This window comes from Loa loa (genome assembly GCF_000183805.2).
Source record: "Loa loa unplaced genomic scaffold supercont3.115, whole genome shotgun sequence".
Taxonomy (NCBI): Eukaryota; Metazoa; Nematoda; class Chromadorea; order Rhabditida; family Onchocercidae; genus Loa; species Loa loa.
The window spans coordinates 39,043-57,442 of NW_018108295.1; the positions used below are offsets into that span (position 1 = coordinate 39,043).

At 33.6% G+C, this 18,400-nt stretch overlaps 1 protein-coding gene across 1 annotated transcript in view; it reads right to left on the reverse strand.

Moving 5' to 3' along the window:
• The window catches only part of LOAG_17696 (cadherin domain-containing protein), a gene marked incomplete at its 5' end in the record, with an annotated part of 32,243 nt that extends 14,319 nt beyond the window's left edge, over nucleotides 1-17,924 (reverse strand). Inside the window, 44 exons of the mRNA XM_020450360.1 lie at nucleotides 260-395; nucleotides 630-822; nucleotides 925-1,059; nucleotides 1,170-1,459; nucleotides 1,653-1,781; nucleotides 1,925-2,046; nucleotides 2,211-2,280; nucleotides 2,414-2,628; nucleotides 2,979-3,200; nucleotides 3,433-3,560; nucleotides 3,883-4,076; nucleotides 4,232-4,549; nucleotides 4,790-4,956; nucleotides 5,267-5,432; nucleotides 5,883-6,055; nucleotides 6,203-6,281; nucleotides 6,716-6,965; nucleotides 7,409-7,604; nucleotides 7,852-7,931; nucleotides 8,278-8,460; nucleotides 8,530-8,750; nucleotides 8,909-9,023; nucleotides 9,304-9,473; nucleotides 9,567-9,650; nucleotides 9,829-9,979; nucleotides 10,083-10,296; nucleotides 10,394-10,505; nucleotides 10,648-10,862; nucleotides 11,138-11,263; nucleotides 11,406-11,529; nucleotides 11,644-11,868; nucleotides 12,148-12,265; nucleotides 12,393-12,595; nucleotides 12,741-13,019; nucleotides 13,534-13,773; nucleotides 13,967-14,118; nucleotides 14,673-14,781; nucleotides 15,033-15,159; nucleotides 15,477-15,711; nucleotides 16,096-16,327; nucleotides 16,553-16,816; nucleotides 17,031-17,183; nucleotides 17,552-17,653; nucleotides 17,871-17,924. Coding sequence (XP_020305968.1) covers nucleotides 260-395; nucleotides 630-822; nucleotides 925-1,059; nucleotides 1,170-1,459; nucleotides 1,653-1,781; nucleotides 1,925-2,046; nucleotides 2,211-2,280; nucleotides 2,414-2,628; nucleotides 2,979-3,200; nucleotides 3,433-3,560; nucleotides 3,883-4,076; nucleotides 4,232-4,549; nucleotides 4,790-4,956; nucleotides 5,267-5,432; nucleotides 5,883-6,055; nucleotides 6,203-6,281; nucleotides 6,716-6,965; nucleotides 7,409-7,604; nucleotides 7,852-7,931; nucleotides 8,278-8,460; nucleotides 8,530-8,750; nucleotides 8,909-9,023; nucleotides 9,304-9,473; nucleotides 9,567-9,650; nucleotides 9,829-9,979; nucleotides 10,083-10,296; nucleotides 10,394-10,505; nucleotides 10,648-10,862; nucleotides 11,138-11,263; nucleotides 11,406-11,529; nucleotides 11,644-11,868; nucleotides 12,148-12,265; nucleotides 12,393-12,595; nucleotides 12,741-13,019; nucleotides 13,534-13,773; nucleotides 13,967-14,118; nucleotides 14,673-14,781; nucleotides 15,033-15,159; nucleotides 15,477-15,711; nucleotides 16,096-16,327; nucleotides 16,553-16,816; nucleotides 17,031-17,183; nucleotides 17,552-17,653; nucleotides 17,871-17,924 — 7,471 coding nt within the window. The remainder of the gene's footprint in view (nucleotides 1-259; nucleotides 396-629; nucleotides 823-924; nucleotides 1,060-1,169; nucleotides 1,460-1,652; nucleotides 1,782-1,924; nucleotides 2,047-2,210; nucleotides 2,281-2,413; nucleotides 2,629-2,978; nucleotides 3,201-3,432; nucleotides 3,561-3,882; nucleotides 4,077-4,231; nucleotides 4,550-4,789; nucleotides 4,957-5,266; nucleotides 5,433-5,882; nucleotides 6,056-6,202; nucleotides 6,282-6,715; nucleotides 6,966-7,408; nucleotides 7,605-7,851; nucleotides 7,932-8,277; nucleotides 8,461-8,529; nucleotides 8,751-8,908; nucleotides 9,024-9,303; nucleotides 9,474-9,566; nucleotides 9,651-9,828; nucleotides 9,980-10,082; nucleotides 10,297-10,393; nucleotides 10,506-10,647; nucleotides 10,863-11,137; nucleotides 11,264-11,405; nucleotides 11,530-11,643; nucleotides 11,869-12,147; nucleotides 12,266-12,392; nucleotides 12,596-12,740; nucleotides 13,020-13,533; nucleotides 13,774-13,966; nucleotides 14,119-14,672; nucleotides 14,782-15,032; nucleotides 15,160-15,476; nucleotides 15,712-16,095; nucleotides 16,328-16,552; nucleotides 16,817-17,030; nucleotides 17,184-17,551; nucleotides 17,654-17,870) is intronic.
• Nucleotides 17,925-18,400: the final 476 nt, after the last annotated feature.

Consider the following 18,400-nt stretch of genomic DNA (forward strand, 5'->3'; position numbering starts at 1 on the left):
CAAGGAAAGTTGTTCACCAACTGAAAATGAATTAATGATTTGGCGCAAATTTCAAATGCAAGTCTCATGTTGTGACGGAAACTCTCTTTAGCATACCAATCTTAAATCATGAATTTAATGTAATTGGAAAGGACTAGTTCAAAATAAAGTGTATTAAATAATAAGAGATGTAAATAAAGCAATTAGGTAAAAAAAGTAGCTTAAAAATCGAAATAATCAGTAGTTGATTCTAATTAACCCATCAATAAAACAACAAAACCGAGATCATTTAATGGCTCTTTCACACTGATCAACCCTTGTTTTGGATGAATTGCAAAATATTTGGAGCGAAGTTCACCATTATCAACAATGCTGTATTTCAGCTCATCGCCAACATCACAATCAAAAGCAAATACCTAGAAATGGTTAGGCCTCAATTAAACCGCACAAAGTTTCAGATTGTCGGGATAATCGGTAATCGGTGAGATATGATCTTAATAATACAAAGTTCATTTAATCTTTCGGAAATGCCAATCTAGTCATGAAATCGAGAAGAATAAAAAAAAAGACAGACATATGAATGAATTTTTAATAGCCGTTTAGAGCTAAACTGTCTAAACAAAAATAAATGATCTTTTTAAGAAAGTCACCATTAAGACAGATTCACCAGGACGTGAAGCAACCGGTACTGATGTTTCGATATTTGAAGAGATGAAATGCGGTATGTTGTCATTTTCATCAATTACATTCAACATTAAAGTAGTAAAAGCGCATCGATTACCAGCATCAGTAACCATAATGACGAATTGATGAACGTGTTGCGTTTCGTAATTAAATGGATTACTTAAAGAAAAGTTGCTATAAAGTTTATTTATTGCCTGGATTTTTCAAAAAAGTAATTGAAGAAATGGTTGCAGAATATTCTGTGTTTAACAGATAACAAACCTTGTGTAAATTCTACCCGTTGTTTCATCTATATTCAACACTCCAGAACAATTATCATAGCAACCGTTAAATGAATATCTTAGAGGAGGTATACCACTCTGTGCCCGAACAGTCATCAATGTCACACCAGTTGGTCTATAAAAAGGCACAATTTGAGGATTCCTAATGATTTAAGTTATTCACAAGAAATTTTGTCGTTTCATTGCGCCGTCGCGTGAGTCTATCTATGTAAAATAATACTTTACCTATTTTCCCGTATACTTGTAGAATAATGTGTCCGTTCAAAACGTGGTAACTCTTGCAGTTGTCTGCTTTGGCTTTTGACAATTTTCACCGCCAACAAGCAAAAATCCGTGAAAATACCATCACTGACTGATATGTTGAAGCGTTTTCTACCAATTTTAAGATCATCCTCGGCAACTGCTCGCAGCAGTGATACAACACCCGTGGAGCGGTTGATTTGCAACAAGGTCTCGTCACCGTCTATGATAGAGAATAGGAATCGACTGCCATCTTCAAGATTTGATATAGTATCCTGAAATTTTACGGATTGAACATTACAAGGCTCTTTTAATATACCAATAATTTAATCACTGTTAAATCAGTAACTATAAGATAAACTTCGAAGAAAAAAATGCACAATCTTGATAAAGGACTGCTTTAATCTTTTTCCTATTCCGAAATATTTCTACAATTTTTAAAAATTATTGTGAAGTTTGGAAGTGTACTTCATCAGAAGCGTCCAATTTTGCAACAAAATGATTGATGGGAGTTTCACTTTCTACTATGCTGTGAAATGTTTTTGAGATAAATCTTGGAGCAACATCGTTTGCATCCGTAACATGCAGCAGCAAATCCTGAAAACGTTACTGAAGTGGGATTCGAAATGAGTTGCTATGTGAAATAAAACATTTAAGGAAATGCATTTTTGAGAAATCTTTCAGAAGTTGAAATAAGAACTTTTATTATATAGTACGAAATGAATATTTGGAAAGTTTACCGTTTCTGAAGTTAACTGTATGGAATCGGAAGCAGTCAATTTGAATTTAAACAAACGTTCCGTTTCGTAATCAAGCGGTTTCATGAGTGATATAGCACCGTTTCGAGGATCCATCGAAAGCACTACAGTGTTAAATTGTATTTTCTTTTCATGCGAAATGATTCATATTAGTTAGAAGAGTAGTCGAGACAGCTTTTATTTCGTATTATTTGATTCAAATAATTTTTTATCAGCAAATCTTTCAGGCTTCCTTTGCTGCCAATATTTTAGGGTATGAGAAAATTACCTGAAGCATTTGGTCCAGTAATTCCATATGAAATGTAATTATCATCTATATCCGGATCAATTGCCTCAACCTAAAATTAGTGAAGAGAATAAAGTACTCGCTTATGATATCCGCATTAAATAACAAAGAAATAATCAGTACATAGCTCTGAAAACTTCATCCAGTGATTAAAATTAAACGCTACGATTTAGAAATTTAGCAACCTTCAAAAGTTCACTACCAACGGCTGTTGATTCGCTGACTGATATAGTGTAAAGAAGTTGGGTAAAATGAGGAGCAGTATCACTTATATCGTGAACCCTTATGACTACATAACTTTCCGCCCGTACTCCTAGTCGAGTGACGTCGATCGCAACAACAGTTAAATTATAAAAAGCGTGTATCTCACGATCCAACGCTTTATGCACACTTATCATACCTAAACAAATAAGTTAGTTAGTCCAGCAATAAAATTATAAAGTATGTACAAAGTAAGTCATTAATTTCGTAGCATAAAAAGTTTACAACTTGAAAGGAAGTTAATTCATTTTAAGATCCAATGAAACAAGTTTCATTCGATCAAATCATAAAACTTTCAAACTATTTCAAAGTTATAGATTAGATTGAATAAATATGATCGAAAATTGGAAAAAATATGCGAAGTATGCTTTTTTTCGAAAAAATAATTAAAATTTAAATATTGTTTGGGCAAAATCGATTATGAGACCAAGTTAACAGATTTCTCTCCCTCCTATTCATTTAATTTATTGTCGCTAACCAAAAAACTACCTGTATCAAAATCAATTTTGAAGCGATTATCGTCATTTCCAGATTTAATTGCGTACCCGATCCTACCTCCTACAACGCTTATCGCATGAACATTTGTCACCGAGGAACCAGGTGCTGCATTTTCCAGAATATGAGCTTCTTGATAGCGATTACCAATTATAGGTATACTTCGATCAACAATATGTATCACAACATGGGTCGACGATGATAGAGAGGGTTCTCCTAAAACGGAGGTTACCTTAAATTTTTGCTTGAAAATTATCTCGATTTCTGAATTTGATGTCAGCTAGAAATTTCGGGAGTTCTAAATTTTACTGTCGTCTGAAAGCTTATGGAAACTGTTAAATGAATGGAGTATAACCATCTGCCAATTTTACTTGATTTACTTGATGAAAGTATTAGTTGATGGAAAGTGCAAACTTGACCTTTTCAAAATCATTTATCTTTTCTTTACCTTGATCTTCTGCAATGACTTCCAGTGAAACACTGTCGAAGTTAGCATCTTCAAATGATTGACTGATAACGATCTTCCCATCGTATTTGTTAATATCAAAATAATTCGTGCTTGTTTTCAATTTATATCTGAAATAAATGATTACATATAGCTAGGTAGAATTTATTTATTTAACTTTGGAGTTAAATGAAGTTAGTGAAACGTATTGTTGTACTAAATTACAAAACCAATAATGAAGTGTTATAAGGTCTCAATTTTGAATTTGTGAAGTGTTATAAGAATCAATTTTGAACTTGTTCATAATTTAGAAATTTTTAAATGACTTCTGCTCTAGTACTTCTCATAGATGTCATAAAAGTGACTGGTCGAAAGAATCAAAAGGTTTCGTTACACAAATTCAATTCCTCATTCAGTTTAATTCAACCACACTTAAAGAAATTTGTAACGAACCTAATGGCACCATTGAATCCCTCGTCAGCATCAATAGCCTTCACACTAATCACTTTATAGCCTGGCTTAACATCACGTGGAATTGTAGGCTCATAGGGAAGACCAATGAAGTGTGGTTGACAGTCGTTTCTGTCCTCAATTTTGATTGTCACAATACTTTGCGCTCGATTGTTACCACCACTCAACAGCCGTGCCTGAAAATTTCCAGTTTTTCAGCTATATTTGAATATCATTCTGAAGAGGACATCAATATTTGTAATCACTTGTTATCTTATGAACTTCTAAAAAAAAAATCCTAAAATTTTTAACAACACTGAAAACAGCAATGTTAATTGCGCAAAAATCATACCTGCACAATCAATTGTACTGCAGACATTTTTTCCCGATCAATAGCTGTACCAGTCCAGCTGATAATTCCGGATGTGGCGCCGACTGTGAAATAATTGTTTGGATTTAAAATGCTGTACAGAAGACTATCATTTACCGTGCTCTTGGCTCTGACAGTTAACAACGGTACCATTACAGATGATGTTATGTTTTCTGTCATCACTGCTTCATAGTTTGCTTCCAAAAACTTGATCGTATTTCCAATCTCAGAAGTGTTTTTAATGCGAACCCACAGGACCGTAAAATCTGATTTTAAACCGTCCGATACGACTAAATTAATCTGAAACTGACAATCAATAAACCAACCTTTTAAGATTTACAGTAATCTTTTTGTTTTTCGTACTTCATAGATATTGGTTAAGACAGTGGAATTGAAAAGAATGGGGTTTTTCATAATTTTGAAGTATGACCTAAATTGCAAATCAATGTAAAAGTTTTATTAGCAAATTTGCGACTTGTCTTCAAAAAGTTGGAATTGAAGTTCAACTCTAAAAGGTGTGATAAATAATGTTACGGCTACCTCATAATTATTTTCTGCATAATTAGTGGAACTATTGCCATTCGTATAAATGCGTCCGGTAAATTCTTCTACAGCAAATAATTTGTTAATGTCAGGTGCGACAACGGCGTAACGTAATACACCTACTGTGTCCACATCTTTCGCTGTCACATAACATACTGTTGTACCTGAGGAAATATTTTCAGGTACTCATTAGAGGTCCAATTATCAAATTACGACAATACAACCAATTTCAATTTTTTTCTGTTTTCAAATTAATGTTGACAGAATTCTTGCAAGGAAAAGTTAGTTACTTGTTAGGTTGGTCTTGATAGGCCGGTTATCTGTAGGCTTACACTTGATGAATTCGTTACTACTCGTGATAACATTTACTTTTCAGTTGCGTAGTTACACAGCAATGTTTTTCGCATTTAAAAGTCAAGAATTCTTTCTCAATCCAAAAATCAAAATTTACGATCAACGAATTTACAAGTGAACCTTTAAGAGTGGGAAGAAAAAGTGTTGCATTGTACTGCTTTTGGGTGAATGAGGGTGGCATATCATTCATATCAAGAATCGTTATTTCAACTAAGGCTGGAACTGGTGATGTTAACATCTGTGGTGCAGAATCACTTGCTTGGACATAAAATGACCAGCGTTTTACCTAAAACATAATCATTAATCAGTTACAGGCACTGATAAATGCCACTAGTGATCAATTGATACCAGATATTTTAATCGGTATTTAAAAATGAATATTTCCTTATCGAAGGATCGAAAGCGAAAAGTGCTCTTTTTTTTAAAATATGATGATTGACAAACCTAACAGTATCGAGAAAAGGAAGAGAAGAGGACATTTGTCAAGGATAAAATATGAGAATATAATTAATAATGAAAGTTTTTTAATATGACTACTGACAAACCACCAACGACATCGACAAAAGCAATTCACTTTTACCGCATCATTGAAAATACAAAGCAAATTTTTTTTAAGAAAAGAAAAGTTTTGACTTTCTTGCTGTTTTGCTGACAATATTTCAAAAACATTAATTCTCGTCATCTGACATCCACCCTTTTCTGCTAGCTCTTTGAACACATTAATGAAAGCACCAACTTTCTTGAAGTCAATTTTCGTTTTTGTTAGAACAGCACCAGAGATGTAATCGATCGTGAAATATGGCTCAAGCGGTGAAACAATACAATAATTAACAAGTCCATTCATTCCTCTGTCATGATCAATCGCTTTCACAAGCAATTGATGGCCATCTTCCAACAACACCGATGAATCTGCAAAACGAATTCCTCATTGCAATTTAAAAAATTCAGTAATTCTAAAAACTTCTTGATAAAATTTCATTTTTCATTGAATATTTGACCGAGAAGTCTAACTTCGTCAAAATTTGATACTCAAATATTATAAGCGAAAAATCAAACTTGGCGGCATATTTTCATGAATATATCCATGATAAACTGTATTTTTGAAGTATGGCGCATGGTGATTCTCACTAACAATCTGAAATGGTTAGTCTGTAAAGTTGTTTAGATTTCAATAAACTGAAAATTAAATTGCGACCTAGTACACATATCAAATACCAAAACATGCGAAAAGTACTAGTTCTGAATAGAAAGTTGGGATGTAAACGTCGGAAAACCGCTCAAGTAGAACTTCTGTTTATTTGTTCTTTCTAACAGTAAACACTGCTTTTTTTTCCTATCTTTTCCAGTGTTTTTTGTCTTATCACTCCTTCTACCTCACTTTTAGAAATTTCTCAATTTTTTGAACAATTATTTACTTTCCATAATTTTCCTCTTTGGCCTCCCCCTCTTGAAGATGGATTCGGTCAGTGAGATCCATTATAACCTCCTACTCTTAGATATGGATCGGGTCGGTGGACAGAACGAAAAAAAATGGTCTGATAATTTGTAATAACTATAAGAGAAGCTTACATTGATCTTCAGCTCCATGGAATCTTCAGTTCCGAGCGAATTTCGTGCTATAGCTATACAAGTATGAGGAAATGATGTAGCAGCATTAGTGACGAGTTTTGTAGAGATAACTCCGGAAATTGGATGTACTGAGAGGAACGGACATGGATCACGGAAACTATACCGAATGCTCGCAACACCATCCGTGTTTAATATGTAAACAATCGTATCCGGTTGTGAGGATTCGTGTATCGTTAGGGAATATGATGGACTGAAAAATGAGTTAATTATAAAAACTTGATTAAGTAATATTAAGGGATTTGTAATTCTTGTTTTACAGATTTTGATGTCTGATGTCTTAGTTGAATTGTAGAATGCAGTAATGAACTTTGAACATCTGATCGCGATATTTGGTGAAGCCAAATGTAAAATGTACAGTTGTACAGTTTATTCATTTTCTATCCCACCAAATGTACAGTTTATTCATTTTCTATCCCTTTCTCTCTTTTTATTCATTTGTTTCTTCTTCGTTCGATTTCACAGTTTTATTTATTTTAATGTTTCAGACAAGAGACTATTGGCAAATTTCTAAAACAGCAATTCAAAACACCTCAAAAAAAAAGTATGTTTCGTGTCGAAAAAAAAAGAGTAACAGTGATAAGAGACCAAGCATCAAAGGACAAGGCAAAGCTGCGAATCAAAATTTAAACTTACTGAGGTAGATTGACCCGTCCGAGATCATCACTGAGTATATTTACTCCAACACTGCATCGATCAGTTAAACTATCATTTTGCTGGATACTAGCCTGTACTATCAGCAATGCGCTTTTATGACGGTATGATATCAGTGGAGAAGCTGTTCTGATCTCACCGCTATATTCATTGATCACAAAGTGACCGCCTCCATTGCCTAGCGAATTTCAGTGAAATGAATAAGCAAGCAAATAAAAATGTAACTGAAAGTAATTGAAATGATGATGGAAATTCTATACTAAGTGAGAATTTAATCTTCTCTACCCAACCAACTATAAACAAAATCAAATTAAACTAAAGTTTAAACTGCAATATCAGCAATTACTATTAGTTACAATACACACAGATATTTAGTAGATCGAAAAAAATTTACTTCATATCGAGAAATCAAAAATGTTGAGTACCTTCGATAATTGAGTATTTGATATTACTGTGACCCGGATCGTAGGCACGCACTTTCAAAACTCGTGTTCCCACCGGTGAGCTATAAAGATAAAGAGCTTCTTTCAAATGAAAATATATCGAGAAATATATGATTTAAAAAAATTGTGAAAAAAAGCTTAAAGTAATTAAGCACTTTTTTAAGTATTAAGTATTAAATTAAAAAGGGAGTAATAATCTCACTAATCCTTAGTGTAAGAGATGCCAATTTTCTTAACCGACAAATACACATTTCTACTTGTTTGACCTATTATTTATTCATTTGGCTTCATTATTTAACTAACAGAATAACGAATTAAGAGAGAACAATTTGAATCTGGAGTTATTTAAGTGACAATTGAACTAATTGTTAACAACGCTTCGTCCTTATGCCTGATCTTCAAACAAACCTTGCTGAAATGGATGTGAAATATTCAGAGACAACAAATTTTGGTGACGTTTTTGTCTCATCATACAATGATATACCGAGCAGTGCATAGTTGATCATTTGATTGAAACGAGCGTATACTACCAATGTAAAGAACTTAGTAACGATGTTGTTGAGTGATTCAGCAATAACTACTTCTCCGGAACTATAAGTATATGAAATTAGTTACTGATTTGAAGTATGAAGACCACAATTTCCGGAATTCGTAAATTACCTTGGATTGACACGTAATTTGTCGGCGACAGCGATATCCTCTACCACATGTATCCCAAAAATTATTCCTCGATCACTGATGGAGCTATTCAGCTGTTCGACAGTAGCTTTCAAGGTATGCACCACCGTTCCTACCGGTGCTGTCTTCAATACAGGAATTTTATGATACTGGGCATTAAATTCCGGTCGACTTCGATGTTTTCGGGATATCTCAATCATTACCTGCAATTTTTCTGAGAAGCGTGTTATTTTTTCAATTTATTCTACCTGCATTGTCATCAGCAAACGTTTTATGTATTCTATCTTCGTCTATTATAGTCTAAAAAATCTTTTCTGTTTCACTCAATTTTAAACCAAATAAGCTAAACTATGGAACTAACCACTCCTTCTGTAGTATCAAAACCATCACTAACTGCGAATTTCAATGTCACTTCAGTGATATTCTTTTTGATGAAATCAAGACTCTTCGCCAAGTATAACTCTCCTGCATCACAGCTGAAACAAAGCAGAGGAATTCCATTTCACTTCATGAAAAAATATAATATTCGGATTTTGTAGAAATTTGAAAACTAAATTTTTGTTCATATGTTTACTGTCTACATTGCTTTATACCTTTTTTTTTCTGTTTATTTAATCACTAATTAACTATTTTTTCAAAACTCGTGGTGAAAACTATAAAACTAAACAAGATATGGTCATGAAGAGCAGATCCTAAAAGTATTTGAAAACCTGCTATTTCCTAAGATAGCAAATCAGTTTACAACGAGAGAATAACCTTATAGCGAACGTATTGTTTGGATTGCCATCAGTGATTTTCCACCATAATTGATCGCCGTCTGGATCTTCGGCCTCAATTAGTCCAACTATTTCACCAATGTTTTCTTCGTCTGATATCGATAGCCGAGCCCAGTGATTTTCGTTTAACAACTTCGGCTTACCATTTGCCTTTATAACTTTATTAATCAAAAATTACAAAATTTCATAGACCTATTCTAAAAATTCTCAATTTTAATTTGGAATTTCTCAATAATAACGTACAGTTGTCTTTGCATGTTTTCCAACAGCATTCAAAGTGATCAAAACTGACAGTGACATTTGTGGTGGTTGACCCATATCACTTGCCTGCAAGTCAGTTAAACTTATTAGTGATTTAAAGCAAATCAGATTCCAAGCTAATTTATCTGATTCTGATTCATAACTCATTTCATCAGACAAATAGTAATATGCATGATGGCAAGTCTTAATATAAAATTTCGAAATTCGATATTAACTGGAGGAGATAAAAATGGAATGGGTGTACCTTAACAGTCAGTTGATAACTTTCATTTTCTTTTAGAGGATCAGATGTAATTATTCGACCGTCAGAATCAATAGAGAATCGAGGATCTGCTTCAGTGAAATTATACAACAACAGAGCATTTTGTCCTTCATCAGCATCGATGGCAAATATTCTTTAAGCATGGAAAATAAGAACTCAATCATATATTTTTGTGTATTTCTATATTTTAGCTTAAAATTATTCAGAACCTTCCAGTTAGTGACGGGTACGCTCACCTGCACAGTTCACCAATGTCACCAGCTGGCACATTGAAATTGTAAGTTGTTTGTTTGAAAGAGGGTGGATTATCGTTTAGGTCAGTGATAGTTATTACTACTGGTACCGTGGTACATAATTTTGGATCACCTTGATCGCAGAATTCTACTACAATAACGTGCTCTTTTTGAGTTTCGTGGTCCAGCCTTCTTTTTCCACGAGTCACAATGTAACCTGAAATATTCGAAATATAAATCCTGAACAAATATACCGTAGTTCTGAGTTCGACCGCGAAAATAAATGATTTCTTACAAAAATATTTGAAACGGACCCGTTTTAGAATCGATTGCAAAGAAGCTCTGAGGATTACCGCTAATTATTTTAAAGTGCACATTCGTAATACCATAACGGTTCGAAAGGTCATCTTTATCTTCCGCTTCAACCTGAAATATAACAAATAATGAAAGAAACAGAAATTTCAACAATAGATGAGTACAGTTTGATTTTAATATATCAAGAACAGTTTGATTTTAGCATGTTAGGAAAAGATGTTGTCACTCTTTTCTATAGAAATCAATTGATTACTTTGATAATGACTGTATCTTCAGGTGAATTTTCTGGAATACTGGAAAAATAGATAGGGCGTAAGGAGAGCGGTATATGATCATTTCTGTCCAGAACACGAACAAATACATGAAGTACGGAAGTAAGTGGTACTGGGTTCAAGTCACAAGCTTCAATTGTTAACCAGTAGGAACCGCATGTTTCACGATCGAGAACTGCCGAAGTTCGTAATATTCCTGAAAATTTATGATTTATAAGATATTACAAAAGCACTAGAAAGAAATTAAGTAGAAATAAACAACAATTCTATGAACGATCTTCCTGTAAAAATTCTATAACGGAAAAATGTTTTATAAAGGCCACTGATGACAAAGAAAAATGATCCAAAAAATAGATTCTGAGTTCAGAAAATTTCTGAGAATTCTGAGAATTCAAATTCAAATTCAACAATTCTGAGAATTCCAAAAATTCTGAGAAATTCAATACCGAACTAACATCCTTCTCATCATACCTTCCGAGTCAATGGTGAATGAACTGATTCCATCACCATCAATAACAGTATACTTTACAGGCATTCCTGGACTATCTGGATCAACGGCATTTAAAGTAAGAACTTCGGTCCATACAGGCATATTTTCTGCAAAACCAGGGAAATAATTGAAAATTTTGTATAAATGTTCACAAAAACATGAAATATGTCGAGGTTCACTAGAAGAAATCCTATTCAAAATTTATGAAAATCTTCAACATTTTAAATTAGCATAAGACACATTTCTCACCATAAACACTGGTTTCGTATGCAATATCATCAAAAAGTGGCGGAAACAAATTTTCATTCACATCCGAAAACTCCACCAGTACTGTACATATAGAACTTAACATCGGTTCACCCTTATCCATTGCCTGAATTTCATTGATATAACATTTTTAGCAATGCAGTAATTTGATCGATAACACAGTGAGTTAGGGAAGTTAATTAATAACCGATAGACGAATAATCAAAAGTAACCAACTCACTTCTACAGATAAATTGTATAGACTAGTTGTTTCGAAATCAAATGGCTCATCACTGCTTGTAAAAATACATCCTGTATCTTCTTGTATACGAAACGGTAACGTAAGGGATGCTTCAATAGTACTGTCAAATGCGAAGGCCACTTCACCATTTTTACCCTCATCAGGATCCCATGCTGCTACACACGTTAGTAAGACGTTATTCGGATAATCTTCCGGAATTATTACCTGAAGCGTTGATTAATACGGAAATAATATCATTGCATGGTTAACAGATATCATGAAGGTGGAACTATAAAAAAAAAACAGATGACATAGGTCGATACGGAAGGATATTTTAAAAATAATATTAAAAGAAGTAGTAATAATGAAATTATTAATCGGAAAACAATCTTGTTTAATTGCTGTCAATTGTTGCTCTTAAAAAAATAAAATTGATCAACGATATTTCTGAATATTGATTTCTAGCAATTGTTATCAATTTAAAAAAATTCGAAAGATTCATACTTTTCGAATAGGCTCGGCACATGAAGGAGCATTATCATTAACATCAGTGAGAACAATTGTGACATTAACAAATGCAACTTTCATCGGATGTCCATGATCGAAAGCCATGATCGTAAGTCTAAAAGTCATATTTTTACTCCATTTTTTGTTTTTTTTTCGATCTTGAATTAATTAAATTTTGAAATTTCTATTAAAAAACTAGAAATGTTTATAATTATTTGTAGGTAGAAAGGTCAACGATCTACCGATGAAAAGCCATCTCTTCGCGATCGAGTTTCTTTATAACTTGCAAAACGCCATGTTTTTCATCAATTTGAAAATGACTCTGCGAATCGATTATTTGATATCCAACCTGTCCGTTGTCACCATGATCATTGTCCTGTGCTAAAAGTGCTAAGAAGTTGGTTCCAACTGCAGTATCCTCCGTTATATGCACGTGATAGTAAGGCTGAAATGGTGAAAAAACTGGAAAATGGACTTTAGTATTGGTAGAAGAGTAATAAAAGAGATAAAAATCATATTTGATTATTATTGATTTCCTAATACTACAGACCAGCTAACTTTATCAGCCGAGTTTGAAAATTTCTGAATACCTTCTCGAAGCGTGGCCTATATACATTGGCCTCAGTGATCAATACTGTAATAGTTCCATTAGTGCATCGAACAAGTTGTCCCCAATCACAGGCACTTATTTCAACGTTATATTCCACTTGTTTTGTCTTATTTCTGTTTCTTAACAAATCTACCAACGATGCCAGTAGAATAACTTCACCAGTAAACGGTTCCAGCGCAAAGAATTTGTCGAAGGTGCCGAACCGTATCAGGCCGGCATAACCCATATCACCGTCATGTGCTTCTACCTGTCCCACAACCTTGAAGAACTAGTTTTAATCTAAATTTCACTGTATGCACAGTATGCTGTATAAAGACAGTATGTTGCTGTCAACATACTGCTTTTATACAATTATAAACAACAATCTATTAATTATTGATGATATGTTAGTGATGAACAACTGTTGAAGTCCAGCATTGATACTAAATAATTAAATAAGGATTTTTATTAGTTCTGATTGTCCCTCTCAAGTATTGCATACAAATTACAGTATTATTACCAGTTTACTGTATAAATTACTTTCAAATGAAGGTATCATTTACAAAATTGCCCAATATTAACAGTAAATATAAATTTCCCTCTTTCTGTTTCCCATCTCTCTTCCTTAAATACTAAATATTTACTTCATTTATCGAATCAATATTTTCTCATTTCCACAGGGGCTAAATAATCCATCTGTAGCGAACAATGTGAGAAGAAATGGAGAAACGGGAAAAATTGATACATTAACTAAAAACAAAAACTTCAACTTAAAAACTTGATAGGAAGATTACCTTTCCAGGCGGGGTATCCACTGATACAACAAATACAGTTTGGTTTATGAAAACCGGTGAATGTTCATTTTGCGGTTCACGCAGAAGCGATGGCCTCGTTTTAAGAGGTGGATTTGTACCGCTTATATACATACTGATCAATATTTCACTACTTCGCGGAAACGGCCATCCAGCATCAGATGCTCGAATCCTAAACTTCCACTGAGATTGATTCTCTGGCGGTTTCTGCTGCAATACAACCTGGAAAAAGGTGTAAGATGAATCTCTGGTTTAACTCTGATGAGTTTTATGTTTCAAATATTCAGTACAGACATCACGTCAAATAAAATGGGATTAATCTCTCCCTAAACAAGGCCAGGTTTTTTTATAATTAAAAATTTTTTTTTCGACGGTTTCGCTAAGCACACTCTTCTATTGCAAATAGATGACATACTTCGCCTGAGTCAGGAATGACGCTAAAGATCCTCATAGTGGTAAGAGCTTCACTGAACAGTTCATATCGGATGTGGCCATTTGCGCCACTATCAATATCCAGTGCTTCTGCTTTAAACAATACCTTGTTGAGCGGATAATTCCGAGGAAAAGCTGCAAATTTAACTGGTTTTAGAAGCATCGATATCTATTTCTTAAATTAGAAAAGAGCCATTTTTTATTCATCCAATTATTACAAGTGAGAAAGATTTCAAAATTCCCTGGGAAAAGATTTAAACAACTTAAAATTTAAATTAAGAAAGATGGAAGATACAACAACCAGAAAAAAACCGCGATGGTAATGGTAACTCCTTCAGACAATTTGTTCCATCCTACTTACTACTATTGTCACAGCGTTTTGTTTAAATATTTTTTCTTCAAATCGTTTTATTCAAACTTTTCCCTTCAAATCGTTTTGTTGAAATACTTCTTGCTTACTTTTCAAACTTACTTAGGTGAATTAATCTAGGTAAAACAGTAAAATTTGTTGAATGGTTAAACCAAAACATGCAAAGATTTTCATGAATTTACTAAATTTTCTGTCAATAACATTGATTATTGCTAATCTCTCGCACTTCTTAACTTCTTTGCCTTCCAAATATTGCAGGAAAAATATCAACAAGAATTCTTCCAAGTCAGAAGAGCCAGAAAGTTTGTAAAAAGCTTACCAATAGGATCACCTCGAGCCCATTTAACAGCGAAAGTTGGACAGTGGTCATTGCTGTCTGTCACTATCACTTCTACCTCTTTCACTGCTTCCAAATCACTGTCCAGAAGCTGAAACATATCATTTCCTGTCAAGACGGTAACTTCTAAAACATTTCATCTAAACTTGCTAGCAGTTTGTTGTGATCTAATTAAAACTCGTCGGCAGTTAGCTGTGACAAGTCAAATCTAATTAATTTATGCAATTAACATTTTGGATTTAGCTACTCTCCCTTTCAGTGATTATTATATTGGCTCGAAGATTAGATTTGTAGTTTCTATGTTGAACTATTATGACTAATGAAGAAGAAAAAAGTGCCAACCTTAGCAGAAACTTCAAAACGATACATTGACACATTTTCGTAATCAAGCCATTTGATTACTCTTAAATGTCCACTCTTCTCATTAACAGAGAAGGGTAGATTTATCTCAGCGTTTGAAGTTGAATACCTGTTAAAGATAGTTTTTTTTTTTTCCAGAATTCATGAAAATTTTCATATCTGTATCAAGGTGATGAAGAATTTCTTTCTTTTTGCACGTTTCTATTTGCTACAGCTTCCCCAATTATTTCATTTCTCAAAATTATTACCAGTTGATGTTGTATTGTCTGATATTCAACTTTAAGATTAAGAGATATCTATCTTGACAGATTCCGGTTCCGTTTTCTACCGTGACTTTTACTACATTACGGGACAACAGACAAGTAAACAAATGATGTGAATTTTGCTATAATTAATTTATTACAGCTATGGTATTGTGAGTCAAACCTTATTCGCTCATCATCTCCATCGAAACCATGTACAATATAAGCTTTTAGTTGTGTTAAAACATAGCCTAGCGGTACTGACTCGTTGACAACAATTCGCATAACTGGTAGATCATCAAATTTCACCAGTCGTTTGCCTACTAATTGTACACTAATATTTTCCATCAGATCTTCGACGAAATCGTTCACAGCAATTGCTTTCAACTGGATAAACCAATCAGCTTGTGGCCAAACACCTCCAATGATTTTATTTTACCAAAACTTGTATTTGAATTAATTCGTATTAAATTTCTTCGATTCCTTAAGCATTTCAAAATTGAGACCACATCTAAACATGAGCGACAGATATGCTAGAGTGGTTTAAGAATCCTTGGGAAATCAGCTGATGACGCATTAATTAACTTCAAAAGTTACTTCAAGTCACTTAAGTCACTTTAAGTCACCCTAAAGTCACTTTTCTCTGACCTTATGCAGGAAATCAGTATTTTCGAACAAAGTAGTCTAAAGATGTTAAAGGACAAGATGGCATTTATCTGTCATTCCTCGGCCAAATGACATTGTGGAAGAAGATAAAGCATATGAGAAAATGAGATAAATGATTTTTTCGCAAAAATGCTAACCAGCAATAGTTTCAACCAGCCAAACATTGTCATTGCTTAAATCTTTTGTCAGGACAAAAGCGCCAGCATATTCGCTATCAACGATCTCCAGTTTAGTAAAAGCATCTGTTGTCACTCCTTCTATCCTGGCTATTGCAACAGTTTGAGTGACATTCCATAAACCCGTTGATATCGGTTTCACCTCAACTCTTAACTTTCGATCATTCTTCTCCACTGACTCTACCGTTATTATCTATGAAATTCATGGTTTAATAGATTTTTTTTTTTTAATTCAAACATTTCGCCCTGACCATATTATAAACTATGCATGCGTTCAAGAACCCGCAGAACCACAATTTTGGAACAAGTTTAAGAGTTACTGAATTTCCATATATTGGTTTGAAACACTGATTGATTAACAAGGAAATACTTCATAACTGTTAAAAGTAAAAAATATGTTAATTAATGGAAAAAGAACCGCTTTAGCTTTATTGTGATTGAAAAGATTATTTTCTTCATCAGCATGAGCCTTTTTCCGGAACAGCCTTGAAGCTCGATCTTCGGCCAAAAGCGTCAATTCATAGGTGCCAGATTGCAAGGATCGCAAATTCCGGATAGCACCAGAAATCGGATCGACCATGAAATCAAGTGACCATTCCACTAACGAATAATAAATTTGGCTGTTCAGAGCAACATCAGCATCAGAGGCTTGCACCTGTAGGATGGTGGTAAATGGTGGCACCTGCAAAAAACTGAATATAACACAGAATCTTATCATTTGCAATAACTTATCAGTCCAGACAATATCTCATCCAATGTCTTATGATTTTATAAGTTATGTATCGCAAATGCTGTAGTCGCAAGTATGATGACGCAAACGGTGCAACATTTTTGCATGTATTCATGCATTTGAATTTCAGGATTCACTATTGATGGTAAAGGAAATCGAAACAAACATTTTGTTTCACTTCAGCTCGATACTCATCTTTCTCAAATATCGGTCCCGCATCATTTTGATCCGTAACAAATAAGTTGACCATAACTGTTGTCTCCAAGTTTGTTGCATCCTTTCGTCGACATGATGCTTTAACAAGAAATTCATACCGCTCCTAAATTTAAAACGATTTACAAAATTACTCGAATGTCGAAAATATACCAGCATAACTTCACTGATTTTAGAAATCTCCAAAGCAATTTTAGCCTTCAGAATGATAAGTAGTTAACATCTCAGGATGCAGCTTAACAGTATCACTCCCCGATCTGTGATTTTCGTACATCTTTCTTTTCCAACCAAGAAACAGTAAACATTTGAGGAAATGCATTGAGCCTTTTGAAGAGTTTTCATCAAAAGGTCGTGTTAACTACTTCAAGGTTTAGTTAAGTCATTGTTAAAGCAATTGATATTGAGCTAGTTCTGATATTCTGGGCATATCCCATTCCTTTTAATCTTTCTTTAATTATTCCATCACTGGTAAACCTTTAACTCTCGATTGAGTATACCATCGTTCCGATATCGAATTTGCAGAAATGCAAAATCTCCTACGGTTTTCGCTTCAGCTTTGAAATACTGTCTATCGCCCTGAAAAGTTGCAGTTTCATGTTGATAAGATTAAAATTTTAAGATCCTCTAATTTTTTTGGAAAAGGTATTTCCATGTTCCGGTCATACTTGAAATTTGTGTCTAATAAAATTAAGATTATGATTCTCTGTTTTTGATTAACAGATTGATCAAAAACAGAAAAGGAAATTCGAACAAAGGCAAGGAAAGAATTCATATGCAACATATTTGCTATTACTTCGACAATTCGAAATTTCAAAATGGCATCGTCGCTTGGTAGCGACACACCCATTCGGATGGGTTCATTTACGACCGCATAAATGTCTTTGCCACGGGCATTCTCTTCCAGTGAGACGTTATAAACCGGTGCTGTGAACTGAAATTGCTTTTTTAAAGCTCATTTTCCAAAATTCAACTTTATCGCTAGTTTAAAATTTTCATATGAATTCAATTTTACCTTCCAAAATTCTTCGAAGATAATTAGAGATCCAACAATTATGAATAAAGATATGTGACTAATAGGCAGTATAGAAGAACAATGAATGTAAAATCCTTTTGAAGTAGTCTTTAAAATTTTGAATTTGGTTTACTTTTTAGCTGCATTGGGTATCTGTTTTTCTTGTTTTTTTTTCTTTTAAAAATTTTTCTATTTTTTATTTAAAATATTTTCCATTAAATTCAATTTCTGACATATTATTATTATATTATTAGAATCAAGAAACGCATATATATATATATATATATATATATATATATATATATATATAT